The sequence below is a fragment of the Neopelma chrysocephalum genome, unplaced genomic scaffold (assembly GCF_003984885.1).
Source record: "Neopelma chrysocephalum unplaced genomic scaffold, ASM398488v2 Primary Assembly neopelma1_59, whole genome shotgun sequence".
In the NCBI taxonomy this organism is placed as follows: Eukaryota; Metazoa; Chordata; class Aves; order Passeriformes; family Pipridae; genus Neopelma; species Neopelma chrysocephalum.
This window is the reverse complement of record NW_020897714.1, coordinates 12,156,536-12,174,156: the sequence shown is the minus strand read 5'-3', so window position 1 is coordinate 12,174,156 and position 17,621 is coordinate 12,156,536. Positions and strand designations below refer to the sequence as shown.

At 43.4% G+C, this 17,621-nt stretch overlaps 1 protein-coding gene across 1 annotated transcript in view; it reads right to left on the bottom strand.

Annotated features, from left to right (window-relative positions):
- The window catches only part of PLXNC1 (plexin C1), a 70,475-nt gene extending 55,930 nt beyond the window's left edge, over positions 1-14,545 (bottom strand). The window contains exons 1-4 of the mRNA XM_027679887.1: positions 13,609-14,545; positions 3,614-3,736; positions 2,159-2,293; positions 153-253 (exon numbers count right to left, since the gene is read on the bottom strand). Of these exons, the coding sequence (XP_027535688.1) occupies positions 153-253; positions 2,159-2,293; positions 3,614-3,736; positions 13,609-14,322 (1,073 nt within the window). The 5' untranslated portion in view covers positions 14,323-14,545. The remainder of the gene's footprint in view (positions 1-152; positions 254-2,158; positions 2,294-3,613; positions 3,737-13,608) is intronic.
- Positions 14,546-17,621: the final 3,076 nt, after the last annotated feature.

Sequence of the window (17,621 nt, the reverse complement as noted above, 5' to 3'; positions counted from 1 at the left end):
GACAAGAAAGTCTCTCACATTTATGGCTATGACTGATTCCATAAAAATTCAGTAGATAAAATCATGATGCTGAATAGCCCCAAGCCAGCCAAAATGTACATTGACTAATAATGCTCTGCTTTTATATGACAGTCTAAAATACTAAAAAATACCTTTGATTCAAAGAACACCACCCACAGTAGGGATCCTTTGCAGATAAGCATTCTTGCTCAGAAGCGTATCTACCGCAATTTGCTACTGGTATTCTTCTCACCTGAAACCAAAGAATGCGGTAATACACTGAATTAAAATAGCCTCCATAAACAGGGAAGTTAACGGTTACCATTAAAAATCTGACAGCAACCAAGCACAATTCCTTTGGGGAAGTCTCCTTATGGATTCCCCTCTGCCAGAAGACCTTTGGATAGAAATAGGCAGCCTATTTTGCACACGCTGTATTTTGCCATCAGATAATGAAACACCTCTGACAATAACAATTTGGTTCTACTACTCAAAGGCCAGCATGGGCAGATTAATGCAAGAAAGACTGATTAGCATAGTGAATTATAGATAATAATAGAAAGGAGGTATATTTTACAAATAATGCTCTGCTTAGCAGAACACCATTTTCCTCTCCTCAGAACTGAGATATTTAAATGATTGATGAAGGTGCATCCAAAAATGCATGCGCATAACAAAATGCATCTGTGTTTGCATCACCATGTCAGGTTACTGCATGTGCACACTAGAACAAACGCATGCAACTGCTTAGCATGCATGAAAATGCCATTTCAATAAGTAAATGTAGATAATTGTGGCTATATTGTATGTATCTATACTTGTACATTCAGCTTGAATATCCTAGCCAGCCATTTTCAGAAAAGGAAAGGAAAAAGAAAAAGAGAAAGCTGATTACAAATACTGAATACAGATACAAGTAACATTATTAATAACAATGTGAATTAATGATCTTAGTAAGAAAAACTAATTCAAACCTTTTTTTTTTTTTACAAATTTGCAAGAATTAAAAGTTCCTATATTTTGTGAACAGAAACAAGGATATATGGCTTTCTGCCATCCATATATTGTAAAATGCGATTTATCTGAAAGTACGTGAGATAATCAGTTCAGAAACTAGTCAAAATCCTAGATTACTAGCAAGTTAAAAAAGACAGTGTAGAAGCCTTAGTTCAGTTCCAAGAGATGATCAGAGAGGTATATTTATTTCTAAAAGCTGCTGTTTCTCTGTAACAACTTGCTCTTTTAGCAAACCTAAAGAAAATTCAAGTCTTAATTTGAAAATATACATATACTTTTGACTGAAATTTTGATTTTTTTCTGCATTTGTGATAGATGATTTATATCAGTCAGGGGTTCTCCTACAATTTACCCCCACTCTGAGACAGCAGGCCAAAATGCTATGCTCACTGCTGGAAAAGTCATTTTATTTTAAATGACGGTAATTAAGTGCTGTGTGAAATCCTGTCCAGCTAAGATGGACAGCCAGCCCTTGTGTTTTCAATGCCATCTTCCCCACTGCTGGTGAGACAAAGGGATTTTCTGAGTTGCTGCTTAGTAGCCCTGCTGCAGGATGTGCTGCAACAACTGCACTGGCTCCTGGGAGCCACTCACTGCTTGACATGCAGCTCCAACACGTTTGCTCACGTGCAGCAGCTCTCAGTGACTGCTGATCTCCTGGCCTCTCTATGCATACACATTACTCACTTTTCATTGTGCTTTTGTTTTGTTCTGTTCTTATAAAGTCTATGTGTAACTGAAGACAATGGGAATTTTATCACAGATTTCAGTTTTATCACTGATTTCATAACTAAGACTTCAAAGCCATCTCTCAAATTAAGATCTATCTCCAAGTTGATTCTGCATGATGCCTCCAGGAAAAACAAAACCAAATACTCTCTTGACAGAATGGCATAAAATAAGGATAGGATTAAAGGTATTGCTGGATCATAGCAACACTGGGCAGCACCATGACAGTAGAAACTCTTCTGAGTTCTGCAGAAGTGATGCTCAAATTTAGACAACATGATCAGATACTAGATGTAAAGTGGGATATTAAAGGTTTAACTTGGACCCAAACTCATGCTTCCCTTTACGGTAGTAGAAGTCCTTAAAGCAGTAGTTTACACGAACTTATTATTTTCTTAAATATTGTACTTACCTTATTGGCAGAGGACAGATAGATGTAGTTATTATTCACCGGATCAAGTCGAAGTTTATGGAAAATGGAAGTTTCTTCCTCAATTTCATATAAAACCTCTGGGCAATTAGATTCCATATCCTCATTAAGAATAGCCTAAAACACATAGAATTAAATTATTCACAAGTTTTTACTGATCAGTCAACGTTTTAAACACAAGCCTAATTTCAGCTACATCAAAGATTCTAAGATGAATTACTGTGCCCTGATTCAATTCACCTACTGCACTGGTTCTCACACTGGAGAAAGATGAAAAAAACACCAGAACAGAAGTTCCAGAAAATCCATGCCAGACACATTTTGCTCTGAATCTGGCACTGAAACATGCCTTCCACCAATCATGTTCCTTATTGATGCAGAAACTGAATGTGGAAGAGATGCCTATACCCTAAAGTCATAATGTGTTATGTACTCTTATGAATGGAGAAGAAAGGATTGGCCTTCAGAAAAAAAATTAACATCCAGACACTCACAATGCAAAAAGGAACTTACACAAGTTTCTTTGTGGCTTCTGTAAACACACATCTGTGATAGCGTTTCTTTTTCTTATCTCGCCCAGCTCTACCATTTTGCATCACTCTTCACACAGAATTCAGGGGAACCAGAGACCACAGAAACTTAATTTTGCAACTTAATAAGCACACCCACATTGCTTTTTCATGACTAAAAATGTGTTCATGGTCTGCATTGTGTTAAGGAGACAGAGAACACTTCAATTTCATTTTTCACTATCAAAAGCACAATGAAATCAAATGGGCAAAAGCTTTTTCAAGGTCTCTACTATATTCCTCTCCAAATGTCTGCTTAATAAAGACAAAGAATGAGAGTCATCCTTTGCAGTGTAGACAGGAAATCCACATTCTTGCAAAACTCAGAAAAAAATTAAAGCATAAAAGACATTTGACTGGATGGTTGAAATGTTTGATAATGAGATAAGATGACTTTCATTTTCAGGTGATTGATGGAAGTTAGTGTAGGTCAACTATTGAGAAGCTAAGGCAAAATGAATCTTGATTTTTCTCTCTAACAGACTGCTATTCACATCAAACAGATAGGCTAAGAAACAAATAAATATGGTTCCAAAATCCAACAATATTTAATATTTCTACTGAAAAATCAAAGCAAAGAAGGAAAAAAAAAGACAAAATAACTGAGAACTCTGCAATATAATACTGTGGGCATTAGCAGTCTCATGAAATGTTTCCTTGAATTTTAGGCAGGATACATAATTGCTTTTGAAAGTTACCTTGCTCTCCAAGTGACAATACAACAGTTATTCCACAAACAAACAAAAAAGAAATAGAGACTCAGGGGATCATATCTGTTTATAATACAGTGCCTAAACAAGGAACCATTTACCCACCTGAACACAGCAGCAGCTGGTGGAAAAGGGCAGAACTGCCACACTCAGCTTACCTTCAGTAACTGTCCATCATCTGTTCCCAAAAAGAGAACTATCCGATTCAAGACAACTGTGCCATAAACAGCCACTAATCCAGAGTGAATCAAGGTAGGTAATTTCTTGATTGATCGTGCCTCCTGAAAATCAGATACAAGAAAAATGTATCATAAAATCATTCACCTACACTCCGAAACTTTAAGAAAAAGAAGAATCCCTGGAAAGATTTTCAGAGAACCAACTTAAGACAATACTTTGGGTAACATTCTCATTCTGACACAATTTCAGAGCAACGAATCATTGGAAATGGCACATGAAACTAGTTTTTTATACATGGCAACTAGTCACATCTGTGACAAAGATTACATCTACTGAAGCTAAATCACTGACTTCAGTGGGATACAGACTTGGCCCAGCAGCAGTAAGTTACTTTGCAATAGAATCTCTCTTTTTTGAGACATAATGTCCTAGGCTTATTCTGAATTGCCAGTTCTTCTCAACGAAGCCTTCCTTTGTCATCACCTGACTGCACCTACCATGAAGGTTACAGATACATTCTGCAACCACTTTTATAGGCATGCACATATTCTGCAGAAAGGAGACACTTCAAACAGACTGTGTGTCTGTGTGTGTCTGCGTGTGTCAAAAGACATGAAGCTGCGTCCTCCTTTACACTAAAGTAAGTTGAGACCTGAGTATTGCATAAATATAAAATTAATATAAAGCAGCATGAAGTTCACATCAGGGAGAACGTAATGTAGCTGTGCGAACCTTAAAATCAACATGTTACCCTCAGTTCTCCATCCAAGCTGGAGGAAGTTAAGTGGCAAACGCGTAAGCAGCTCATGAAAGAAAACATGACGCAGGAAATCCCTGTATCTTATGGAAGGAAAAACCAAACCAAATAACCCCAATGCAGATGATTGAGTGCTGAAAGGAAATTTACATGTGTGATAATAAGACCATTTACTGGTTGAACTCCCTAGAAGCACAGGAATCTCCCTAGCAAGTAGTAACTCCATTTTAAAGTCCTCTAATTGCTTTTAGTCAATCTCTGTGGCAGATACTGCCAAGGGTGTGATCCCACCTGACCTCCAAATAGGCCCAACCTAAGCTTTACCTCCCCATCCCCTCTATAACATTGTCCAGTGAGCTCTGTTAAGGAAATTATGTGCCTAGAAAATGGTCTGTAAATCCACCTACCTACCCATTTAAATTTTCATTTGAGTCATTCTCCTCAACACATAAACATGTGGCTGCACAGACACCAGTGCTGGCACAAAGAGTGGCACGCATGGAGAGGGGACAAGGGGTAGGGGACAAGAGCTCAGGTAGGACCGGGTCCTTGGGAACAAGCTGTACATCACCTTACAAAGCCCCCAATTTCAGCCTCAAGGACAGATTCCTATACCTACAAAAACCCTCTGAGCGCAAGAATCACTTCAATGCACCAAATAAAGTGTGAGAATGGACCATCAAAACTGACATTTAGAAGAAAGGTGAAGGCATTTCTCAAAATTATGAAGTGAACCCATAACACGCTAACAGCTGAATTCAAATCTCTTGCATACTAGGACGTTGGCTTAATTCCAAAAAGTCTTTCCACCAGAAATTTTTTTTTCAGAACTGCAATACTAAGTCAATTAAGACATTCTCGAGTCACCTGAATTATTTTAATTAGCTTGAAAGAAAAGCCACTTGGAAAAAAAAAGACTTGATTAACTTTCATATACTTGATATACTTTCATAACCCTAACCTTAACCCTAAATCTAACAAACCCTAAACTTAACCCTAACTCTAACCCTAACCCAGAATCAAAAGGTGTGGAGACAGCAATGTTGGGGCCCCGCCATGATCCTCTTGGAATGCATTTTCCAGCCCTGGGGGCTCTGGGCTCTTTCACTGTCTCAACCTTAACCCTAACCTTAGTAATATACTAATTCTTTTTCATGCAGCAATAAGAAGACACAGAAACTGTCATACACTGGCACGGAACTTCAGTAAAACCCACTTGGGCATGAGAATCCAGTACCATGGAGGTCTGTGTTAGATATGGGGGCTGGGGCAGGGTGTGATTGCGAGCATTTTAAGGTGGAAAAAGTTAATTCACTTTTTTAATAGATCAGAAGGTAACAAAACTCCAGGACTGGTGCACACAATGAGTCTTCGCTCAGGCTAAGGAGTGAGGAAGTGGAGCTTCCAGGCTTTCATTTCCACCAAAATTAGGAAATTTTTTTCTGCAGTGCACCATGTAGTAGTGTAAGGAAGACAAACCACCCTAGGTTTCTTGCACACTCTGTACAACAAGATCACAGAAAAGAGGAGTACTCACCCAGTTTCTGAAAAGCTTTGCTGTCAGATTTTATTTTGACCCACATACTAGTAAAATAACCAGTGTCATATCAGTGCATTCTCCTCATCTGACTGAAGAACCAATACTGACAAGTGTGGAAGTCTCCTCCCCTCTCTATGCCTGCTAGAGGGAGGGTCAATGCGACATTGAGCTAATATGGATAAGAAGAGGGGGAATTCAGATGGTGGGCAGTCACAACAAAAATTGCCTTCTCTCTTTTGCAACCTATTTCTCCAGTTTGCCTGTTCCCTCCAGGGTGCAGCTCCTGCTTTCACCCTTCTGTCACCCCTTTTCCATGTGCATTTATTGTTTTAACAAGCCTTTTTACCTCTTCCACTGTGACTAATGGGGTTACAGCACTGTAGGGTCTTCCCAAGCTGCTTCTTTCACAGCTAAATCCATTCTTAAAAATGCATTTACAGTCTAAACTTCCTTTATACTTGAAGAGTCACTCATCTCCATGGTCATCTGTTTTTATATCCTGTAGCATTTTCGGGTTCCTACAAAACCAAGAAAATCAAAAGAAAACACAATACTGCCCTATAAGACCCATCTTCTTTTAATTGTTCAGTCACATCCTCTGTTCTATTCTACAGTCCCCCAAAATATTCACATGCACAGGTAAGCCTAGAGATCTTGTGAATTAACTTACATATTGCTTTTAAGTTCATCTCACCATGCTGTTTGGTTATTGGTATGGAAGGTATTAATACTCATTTTCTATTTTGCATTTAATTTTTAGATTTATCTCCGTATGATTTCAGCTGCAGCAACCATATTCACATTTCTACTTTCTGTCTTGATTTCCCTCTGATTATTTTACATTGTGTGCCTCAAAGGAAAGGGCAGCATTTTTAGCTCATGCAGCACTCATCATACTGCAGCTGTCCAAAAAGTAAAAATAAAGGGTTTGAGTACCAGAGTAAAAGAACAGATGCAGCTATACAAAAGGACATGAGACTTGTAAGTAGTGTATAGCAATAGTCAACACTGGAACAATACAAAAGATGTTTTTCCTGGGGGGGGAAAACCTTCTGGAGCATCATCCTTTTTTCTTAACTTTACCATCCTTTAACCACCTGCACCAATTTTTACTATATCAGAGGGTAAAAAACTTAAATATTGGTGCATGCAATGAGCCGTTATTCAGGTAAAGAAGTGAGGAGATTAACTGTTCCAAAATTTTATTTCCAGGAGGTTTTTTAATTTGTGCACTGCATAGCAGTGTTAGGTGGACAAACCTGCCCAGGCAAGCAGACTGCAAAAAATCAAGAAGGATGACCAGGAAATCAGAGTCTTCAGAGAGGCCTTGCAGAGGCAAGATCCTGAGACTCATGATGCAAGGCAGGAGGGACAGTCAGAGGCTATGCTTGAGCAAGATGCTGATGGAGACTCCTGAGATGGGAAAGCTAGAAACCTGTGGCTTCTCACAGCAGCAGAAAGGGTCCTTTTCTGCCCTCAGATCTAAGTTCACAGAATTGGTAAAGTGTCATAATAACCAATGAGGGAGAACAAGCTCTGTTAAGGAAGGCTTTGAAACCAACTAAGCTTGAACAGAGCATTAGCAGAGAGCAAGAGAACACAGTGGGTGAATGTAGTTGGAGATTGCCTCCTGTGAGGGATGAAGGAACACACTTGCCAAGCAGTCAGTTACAACAGGTTTCTTTTTTATTTTGGGCAACCTATCCATTACATTGCAGAGAGACTGCTAGTAATTTTCCATTCCTTGGAACATTACCCATTTTTGCACATCCATGTGGACACCAAAGACACTGGCTAGTGCAGATGAGGACTACAAAGCTCTGTGGGCAAAGTGAATGAGATGGGATCCCAGGCTTTGTTAACCCTATGGGGTCAGTGAAGAGTGATGCTCTTCTGGATTTGCTACTCACAAACAAGGAAGAACTGACTGGAAATGTGATAATCAACGGCAGCCTTCACTGTAGTAACTATGAAACAACTGGTTCATGATCCTAAGAACTTGAGGAAAGAACAACAGAGTACAGAGCTGGACACCAGGCTTCAGCTTGTTCAGGGAAATGGTCTGTGGGATCCTCTGAGAGGCAGCTTTGAAGGGAAATGGAGCTCAGGAAAGCTAGCAGGTCTTTCAGGACAATCTCCTCCAAGCACAAAACTCAGGAAAACAGGCAGATGGCCTCTAGCTAAGCAGGGAAATCATGATTGAACTACACTGCAGAACAACAGGATAAAGGAGGTGGAAGCAGGAACAAGTGACTAAGGAGGAACTGCCTGAACATACAGGTGCTAAGAAAATCCAAGCTCGCTTGATTTTGAAACTGGCAAGGTGTGTTATGGACAACAAGAAAAACTTCCACCACCACATGAGCAATAAAGGAATAAACAATGAAAATGCACATCAGCTGCTGAATAGGTGACAAGATTTACTGACAGTGGAAGCAGACATGGTGCTGGACTTCACCAGCAACATCTTGAAGTCCTTTGTACATACAGAGTTCAAGGAGGAAAGAAACTAGAAGTACTGAAAGAAGATTAAGCCAGGGATCTCTCAAGAAATCTCAGCTTTTAGAAGTTTTAGGGAAGACAGATGGGATCTGTAGGAAGATGCTGAGAGACTGTCTGATGAGGCTGAAAGGCTATTCTCTCATATTTCAAAAGTTGTGGAGATCAGGGGAAGTTTCCAACTGAATACATTCAAATACTGCACCCATCTTCAAAAAAGGCAAGAATTACCTAGGGAACTTCACATGATCACTCTCACTTTTTACCTTGGAAAATCATGGACAAAATCCTATTTGAAAGCACTTCTGGACACGAGAAGATGAACAAAGTGACTGGGAAAAGCCAGCATAAATTCACCAAGGATAAATCATGCCTGTCCAACCTGAAGCATTTAGAAGATTTGTAGATGTGGTGCTTAGGAACATGGTTTAGTGGTGGACTTGGCAGTGCTGAGTTAATGGTCGGACTCAACAACCTTAAAGGTCTTTTCCAAAACTGTGCTGGTTCAGCCTACAGAAGAGACAATTTCAGAGGGACCAAGGAAACACAGCCAGGCTTTTGACGGAGGTGTATGTAAGATAACAAGAGACAATGACACAGACTGAAACAGCAGAGGTTTCTAGTGGACAGGAGATTAAAAAACAACACTATGAGGACAATCAAGCAGAACAGGTTGTCCAGAGAGGTTGTGCAGTCTCTACCCCTGGAGTCTGAGAGCTGACAAGTCTCCCACGGCTTACTTCCCACACTTAACAAGGATGAACTTCACAATGAAACTCACTGAAACCAGACAGAAATACTCACTTCAGAAACATTAACTCTAGAAATCCATCAAACATCAGATGCAATACTAGCAGTCTGTAATACACAGGAGACTGACTTTACTACTGGAAAATTAATTACAGGATCAATTTTGATTCAAAATTATATTTAGAAGTTTGTAATTCTTTCCTTAAATAAAAGACCATGAATCACTTTGGGATGAATTACCACACAAATTCACTTTTCATTCTTGCAAATTAATGGCCGTGATTAAACTGACATGACTGTTGACTTCAGAATCTCATTTCAGTAGACCTTACACCAGCTAATATTTGTCCTAGGATTTCAAACCATGCTTGTTACATTAAGGGGAATATACCAATCTTTATATTATCAACCAGATTGTTACATATGGTCACTTGCATTAAATAGCAGATGAAAACCCAAGCAAAATAGCTTATCATTTATAACTGTCACAACTACTTGGCCTCTGCACATGATATAATAAACACCTTAATATAAACCACGGCAACTTCTCTCTGCCTTACAGGTATATGCCTAACACCTTTTTTGATTTTTGTCCCTCAAAAATTGTAGGATCCTTTTCTTCCCATGCAAGTTTTTTAATGGCAAATTTGTGACAAATTCTAGCATTCCTCCTCTGTTTGTTAGTACAAGATTTGGCAAATTTACGTTTATTAACTAAGGAAATTGTGAAGAAGTGCACTTATGTACATGCAGGTTATGCCAGAGAGTCCGTTAACACATACACCTTGACAGTGCACAAAAGTAGATATATTCAAAACTAAGGGACGTGTGGATCAAAGAAAAAAAAAGCTGAATATAAAACTGCAAAATGTTTTCAGAGTAGTTTCATCTAAAACACCACTTGCTTCTTGCTAGTTAGGGATGATGTCTCTGGGAATCCACTACTGCATATGTCCTGAATGAAGCCATCCAACTAGGACAAACTGCTTTGTGCACACTACTGCACAAAACAAAAATGGGATTAGCTAGTTCTCATAAGCAGCAATTCCACAGAATTTGTAGCAGTCACATACTTTTCAATAAAGTTGCTAAGCAAGAATCATAAAAATCACTAATTTTAAATGACAGACTCTAATCCAGCATTAAAACTTAATGCAGATACGAATTTTGGCCTAAGAGGCAATGTAAGGCTAAAGAGATTACATACCTACAATGAGCTCCTACAGGATGCAGAGCAATTTGGTTCCAGCCCAGTGAAGTACTCCAGTTCACACTTAACTTTAAATGCATGGGCATGAAGATGATGGAACTATTTATACACCTAATGTTAAATATGTCCTTAAGTGCTTCACTGGATTAGGGCCAGAAAGCTCAGTACCTTACAGGAATGATTTTGGAGTAGAACATGCAGCAATAGCATAGCAGGGAATTTAGGACCACAAATACCCCAGGGCTAAGTCCCTCTTGCAGTGGCCTGTTGAGAAACACAGTGTCAACACAGCACAAATACATGCAGCTGTGTGAGTGTAGAGGGGTAAGAGGATGTCTTGCCTAAAGGTAATCAGAATAATTACAGAAATCTGAAGGGTGACAAGATCAGAAGGAAAACAACTGCCACTACTCCCTAATGTATATGCTAACTATATATGGTATTCCTGCAGTGAAAAAAAATCCCTGTATTTTCAATTCCTACATAAACTGACAGTCTGTGTCTGGGATCTGTGTATCCCATCACATCATACCTGAGCTCCAGCATTCAAGTGTTCCCAGCAAAGAAAACTAAGACCTGCAGCACCCTACAACACCTGGCATCCGCAATGAGAAAGCCAGACTGATATTCAGCATGGTCCATTCACTGCAAGCACCACACAGGTCTTGCACTCCAAGCACTTATAAAGCTGCAACACACTCTTTTGCCCAGGACCAACACTGTCTTTAAAGGACCAGACTCTAAAGCACGTGTTAAGTACTGTTGCTTGCTGCCATTCCTACAAATGGTAGTACAATGTACTCATGACAGTCCTGTGCTAGGAGGCACTCCTTTCTGCTAGCTGTTGCACACACCTCAACAAGCTGCACACTGACGGATGTGCCACACTCCATCTTCCTGTCAGCTCTGAAGCCCGTGTGCTTCTGAGTCCAAGAAGAGCATATTCCATGTTTGCAGGGACTCCCATAATTGGTGAGAGACAGTAGAAGGATCAGGTCTACAACAACCCAGAAGCAGCAGCATATGGGCCTGTCATCTCCAAACTTACTCTGCAATAGCCTAGTCTAACCTTCTGTAGTATAAAGAAAATATTGAAGCTGAACTACATGCATTTATTTCTATGCTTATACACCATAAGTACATATAATTAGCTTACAAAGGAAACTAATTAGCCATTTAATGTTACAGGTCATATTACTTCAGAGGATCCAGATGTCCTGCTATCTCACAAAATATTAAAATACCACTTTTCTTTCAGTGGTATACTGTATTTATTTTGCCAAAATATCATGATTAATAACATCATCATAGTTAGGGACATCAGGTTAAGTAACCTATCCTTTTAATGACTGATAAACTTGGGATACTTCAGCATTGTACCCACATATAATCTAAATTCCCAGGGGGGTGAGCCTTTTAGGACACGAAAGTAACTCTGGAGTCACGGGAGGCTGATCTGAATCAGACCAATTGTGAAACAAGTGGATCATTGATTTTTCATATTCAAACCCTGAGAGGCAATGGGGACAGGGATTTCCCCTGTGCACAGAAATACGTGCCTCACCTTACCCACATTATGTTACTCTATGAAATCCATAAGACTCTTCTGAAATTTCTTGCATGGAGCTTTGTAAAGTATTTATAAAGGATCTACTGCCCAGGGACGTTTCTTTTTCTGTTTTGTTTTGCAGGCTCAGAAAGCACCTCACAAATAAACTTCACAAGTGATTAGGAACAAACAATACAAACTATAATTCCAACAAGCACATAGGTATTTTGGGACCAGTATGAGACTTAAAATTCACTCCGGAAATTTGACTTGTGAGAGCACAGACATTATGCAGTAAGCTACAAGCTAGCACTGGAAAGCAAAGGATTGGCTCTGGCTCCGGCTCCGTAGTGAGTTTCACTATTTACTTCAGCACAGTTGTCTCACCCACGTATGGGGTTCTCATTCACAACCATGTCCTCTAACACTGGCAATAGTCTCGCAACTCAATAGGGAGATGAGCAGACTGAATCACACATGCCCTCCGGTAATTTGGAAAAAATCTCAGCGCTACAATCCGCTATGAGTTAGCTCTGGGAAGCCAAGGAGTGACAGTAAACCTACTGCACTTCTTTCAAGGAATTTCCAACAAACTCCCATCCTAACACAGCAACGATTCAGGGGTTAAGCTGCAAAGTCCCTGGATGGAGGGGGAACTGCAAAAGGCTTAAGGCTTGCTTTATGACGGCTTGCTTGACCCCTTACAGTTCTTGATACTTTTCAGTGTTCCTTTTGCCACAGGTCTGAAAAGACTTCTGAGTGTAACTTAAGAGCATGGACAGGCCTTGCAAAAGCACCTTCTTCACCTGAATTACATTTTTACCTTCTTGAATTTAATTTTTAGTTAACTTCTTTAGTACCAAGGCCACCGCAAAGCCAGTACCCTTGCCCATCCCACCCTCCCTGTGCCCAGCTCACCCTCAAAAGGAGGAAGGAGCTGAAGAGAGAGTGTTACTGAAGTAGCTGACCGGGGGATCTCCATAGGATACCATTGCCTGCGAAAATGTAACCACTGCAACAAGGAGGTATTGCCTATCCTTGTCTGCTGCACATAACGGGTTCGGGGGGTTGTCTGTGAGCCCTCCCAGGAAAGGCCAATCCTGGGAGGCGCGGGAAACACCTACCACTGAACAAGCAACCGCAGATAACTAGTGAGCAATAGGGATAACAATGCATACAACCCAGTGCACAGGAGTCAATTTGATGGGCCTTTTTTCATTTTTGATGCAGCTGCAATGACATGAGATATGAACGCACACAACAAGGTAGGAGATGCTTTATCTAGGCTGTACAGAAAATAAAATGAAGTACGACTAATCCTAGGCAGAAAAGTGCACACTGACCAAGGAGCCTAAGACCCCAGCCTGACTCAGGATGCCCTCAGGTGCTCCCTCAGACACATCTTTTCCAACAGATAGGTGGGAAGAATACTCCGGGATCTGGTAAGCAATCAGCTTTTTAGTAACGGGAAGAGCTGGAGAAATCACTAGGGCTAACAGAGCCAGGGCTGACGTGCAAAGCCTAATGCGGCTCTGAAGTTCCCCACAAACTTCACATGCCTTGAGGTCAAGGACACCACACCAGTCATGCACAGGGACACCAGCCACAACAACAGTGTCAACAAGGGCGTGCAGGACGAAAGCTTAGCAAAACGATGCCCAGACTTACACAGCTCTTCCCGTTCATATTGAAGTGTGTGGATGCACAGGCTTGCTCCTTCATCTCCTCCATCTCAAAGATGCAGACAGCGGTGGTGTTCCAGGCCTTGGCATTGTGGCTGTGGCGGAAAACACCCACCCACCAGCCCCGCTCACCCTGGCGTACGAGGCTGGAGGAAACAATGAGGCTCCTGCAGCCGCAGTCCAAATAGACGTGCCCTTGCAAAGTAAGGCCGCCTTCTGAGGGGCGCAGCTGGCGCAGGACAGCCATGCTGGGTGGTTCCGTGTTATTGCCCGACCTGGCCTTCAACGTGTAGTAAGGAAAGAAGAGGTGATCCCCCCACTGGAGCGCGTCAACGAAGTGTAAAGGCTCCTCCTTGCGCTTGATGATGCCCAGCTCCTCCTTGGACTTCAGGTTGACCATGCTGCGCACCGTGATGACAGTCTCCTTGTCCGACTTGGAGGGCTCACAGCGCAGGTGGTTCGTGTCAGCGCTGGTTGAGTAGGTGGCCGCCACAGCCAGGTACCAGGCGCCGGCCTGCTGGAAGACGACGCCGGCGGTGGAGCCATCGGGCAGGCAACTGACCACCTCTCTTTCGTTCAAGCGCTGGCGGTAGGACGGCTGTTCCCACACCTGGCAGGCACCGTCCTCCTGGGTCCAGCCAGTCAGCAGGACGCCCACCCCGCCGGCCTCCTCGTAGTACAGCAGCAGGTTGCTGCGCATGCCGGGGGGCTCCCCGCAGCTCTGCCCCGCCGCCGGCACCACGCGGCGCCGGGGCCGCAGCTCGGGCCGCAGTTCATAGAGGCAGCTGCCGCCCGCCACCAGCACGGCGCCGCCGCTCACCTCGATGTTGTCGATGGGGGCCCCCGGCAGCTCGAAGCTCTGGGGTCCGGTGGCGCCCGCCAGCGCCGCCAGCAGGGGCAGCGCCCAGCTGAGGGCGGGCGGCGGCGCCGCCGCCATGGGCGCGGACTCGGCTCGGCGCCGCGGGGCGCCTCAGGCGGCGGCGGGCGGCGGGCGCTGCTCCGCCATGGTGCGCGGAGGGGCGGGCGCGCTGCCGCCGCTGCCACCGCCGCTTCTCCTGCGCCGCGGCCGGGCTGCGCGGGCGGGGAGTTCCTCTTTCGGGGCGGGGAGGAGGGGGTGCCTGCACGGGAGAGGTGGGCCGGGCTCCTCCGGGAGGGTTGCCGAGCCACCTCGCCGCCGTGCGCCGCCGTTCCCCCTCCGCCCCCTGGCCCCGCCGGCCCGCCTCGCCGCGGACGGTGGGCGGTGGCGGCTCCGCGGGAGCCCACCTCGGCCGCCGGGCTGGGGGGGACCGGGGGCAGAGGGGGGCGAGACCCACCTCGCCCGGCGGCGCTCAACACCCGGTCCCTCACAGGGACCCCTCCGGGGCAGGGCGGCCGCCGCGCACCCCGCTTTGCTTCGCTCCCGACTCGGCTGAAGTGGCTGTGCCGGCAGCGGGCGGACAGGGAAGCGGGGCGAACAGGGCGAAGGTGCTAAGCGGGAGCAGCCGGTGATGCCGGTCCGCTGGCGGGTGCGGGGTGTGGGCGTAGGGTCAGGCTCTCCTGGGCACCGCAGCGCCCGCTACGAGCTTGAAAACCCGTCTTGTCCTCGTTCAAATGCTCCGCAGAACCTCCCTGCTAAACAGCACCCCCGTCGCGCAGTCGGTCGCTGCCACCAGGAGCAGGAAGGTTGAGGTGTCAGATCTCTGGTTACAAACCTCATGGTCTTGCCTGAGGTAGAACAAAGACTCTCGGCGCTCCCGAGTCTTGCAGGGCCGACAAAAAGCCCGGCCCTCTCCAGCTGTGATGCTGCGAGCTGGACGCCCATCCAACACGCGCTGGGGACAGGATGGGCCATGTTGAATGGCACAGCCGGTTTACTTCATTTCCCACTGCGTCACTACTGGTTTAGGCTCAACATAATGTGAAGTATGCATTGCATGCTCAACTTACGGTAAATTACCATTTTGCTGAATTTTAAATGAAAATTGGGTTTATGAAAGGTAGCAAAGATGCATTTTAGTGTTCTCTCTTGGGTGCCTCTGGAAACTGGGTGAGGATGGGCATAGGGCCCATTGTGTTACTGAGGACATAATGTTCAATCCGAGAGGCCATTTACAAAAGCATTTACACTGCTTTTATCTTAAAGTAGCTTGATAGCGGGAATAAGTGGAACTGTAAAAACTGGAACTGAAGTAACCTCTGTATGAATCAGTCAAGTGCAACATTTTCAAGTAGGAAGTGCAACAAAGTTAACAAATTTTTATTATCTTTCTCCATTACTGTACCCAAGAGCAGCTATTGTGCAAGAATTGATGTTGCTCTGGTCAGCAAAAATATTCAACCATCTTGCAGTAATCAGTGTCTAGGGCAAAATTACCATGAAATTCAGAGCCCTCCACAACCCATCTGCTTATCTCTTGTACAGTGACTCCAAAATGGATCCAAAATGTAGCAGAGGATGTGGAACACAATCATTTCACAATTTGTCTTCTTGCCAGATGCAAAGAGATGCTCTATGTGCTAACAAACACTGCCTGCAGCTCCTTGTGGAGGACTGAACTTCTAGTCAATGTATAGGCAAAGTAAATCCTCATGCCCATATCACCAAAATAGATTGCGTACAGAAATGCTATTTATACAGCTTTGCAAAGGAGGCTGAACATGTCACGCTGGAGTGCATTACACACTACCTTGCCTTCTAGTTTCTTTTCAGTGCAAATATAAAGCTGTCAGTGTTCCTTATCTTGCTCACAACCAATGAGGCTAACCATGAAAACACATCAACATCCTAGCTGGAAGACATTTTTGATTCTGACCATGGAGTATGTCCAGCAACAGGTCATCTTCTGCAGCCATCCCTTCTTTTGCAAAATCACCAGATTCTGCATTTGTTGTTTTTCAGGACTAACCAAACACAGTTTCTCAGGCTTTATGTTTAGAATAAGCCACATGCACTTCCCCAAATGCCTAGTTTGTTTAAATGGGTGAGGCCAAGCTTGTTCTAGCCTTAGAGAACAGCAATTACTCATAAGGCTGCAGACTTCTCTGACTGCCAAAACTGCCAAAAAGCAGTATTCTACTTCAGTTTTTGCTTATTCTACGATCTGGAAATACTGGACTGTGTACAACTGCTGCTACATGAAAACAGTCCAGCTGTGTGGGGTAGGAGGTGCTACCACAGTGGGATGGGATGGGATGGGATGGAATAGGGGCTTGTATCCTTCTTGTCCCAGGGACAGTCATCAGAGCACAGTTCTGCACTCTTCCCTGCCTAAATCACTCTTCTATTTCTGTTTGTTTTTACCTCTTCCTAGGGAAGAAGTAGCTCAGGCTAGAGCCTCATCTTGCAATATTTATTCTACATACACTTTGAGAGCCACTGAATCAGCTTTGCACTGAGAATTAGTGCATGAAGTTTTGCTCATGAGTGACCCAGTTCTTGAAGCGGCAAAGTGTTCCCAATTCCTTTCAAAGCCCCTGAAGTAAACAGGAGCTTCTATCTTCAACATATTCTACCAGAGATACCCATCAGGATACCAGAAAAGTTGAGCTTCTCCTGATGTTATGGAAATAGAAAGAGAGGCTAAAGGTTTATTTTGTGCTGCTGGAGAGTATAATATTTGTTACTAACACAGCAGACCAGGAAAAGCATAATCAGTTCATGATTGAACTGATTCCAACCTGAACTGATGTTCTTGTTGGAACTAGATGATCTGCAAAGATCCCTTCCAACCCAAACTGTTCTATGATACTTCTATAAAAACTAAGCAGACAACTGCAAATCATCTTGCTGTACTTCCTTGGCTGTCAGTTCCATAGCTGGTGTTTTTATCCTGTTCTTGCACTGTGTTTTATTTTTTAGGTACTGAATGAAAGACAAACAAGGTAGTCTGCTTGTTAATATTAGATTTTACAAAGCATTGCTGCCTAATTCTGGCACTCCTACCAAAATTTCTAAAAAAGCCAGGGAACCAAACTGAGCTTCCTTTGCTGTCCTAAGCAAGATTTATCTATTTCAGCATG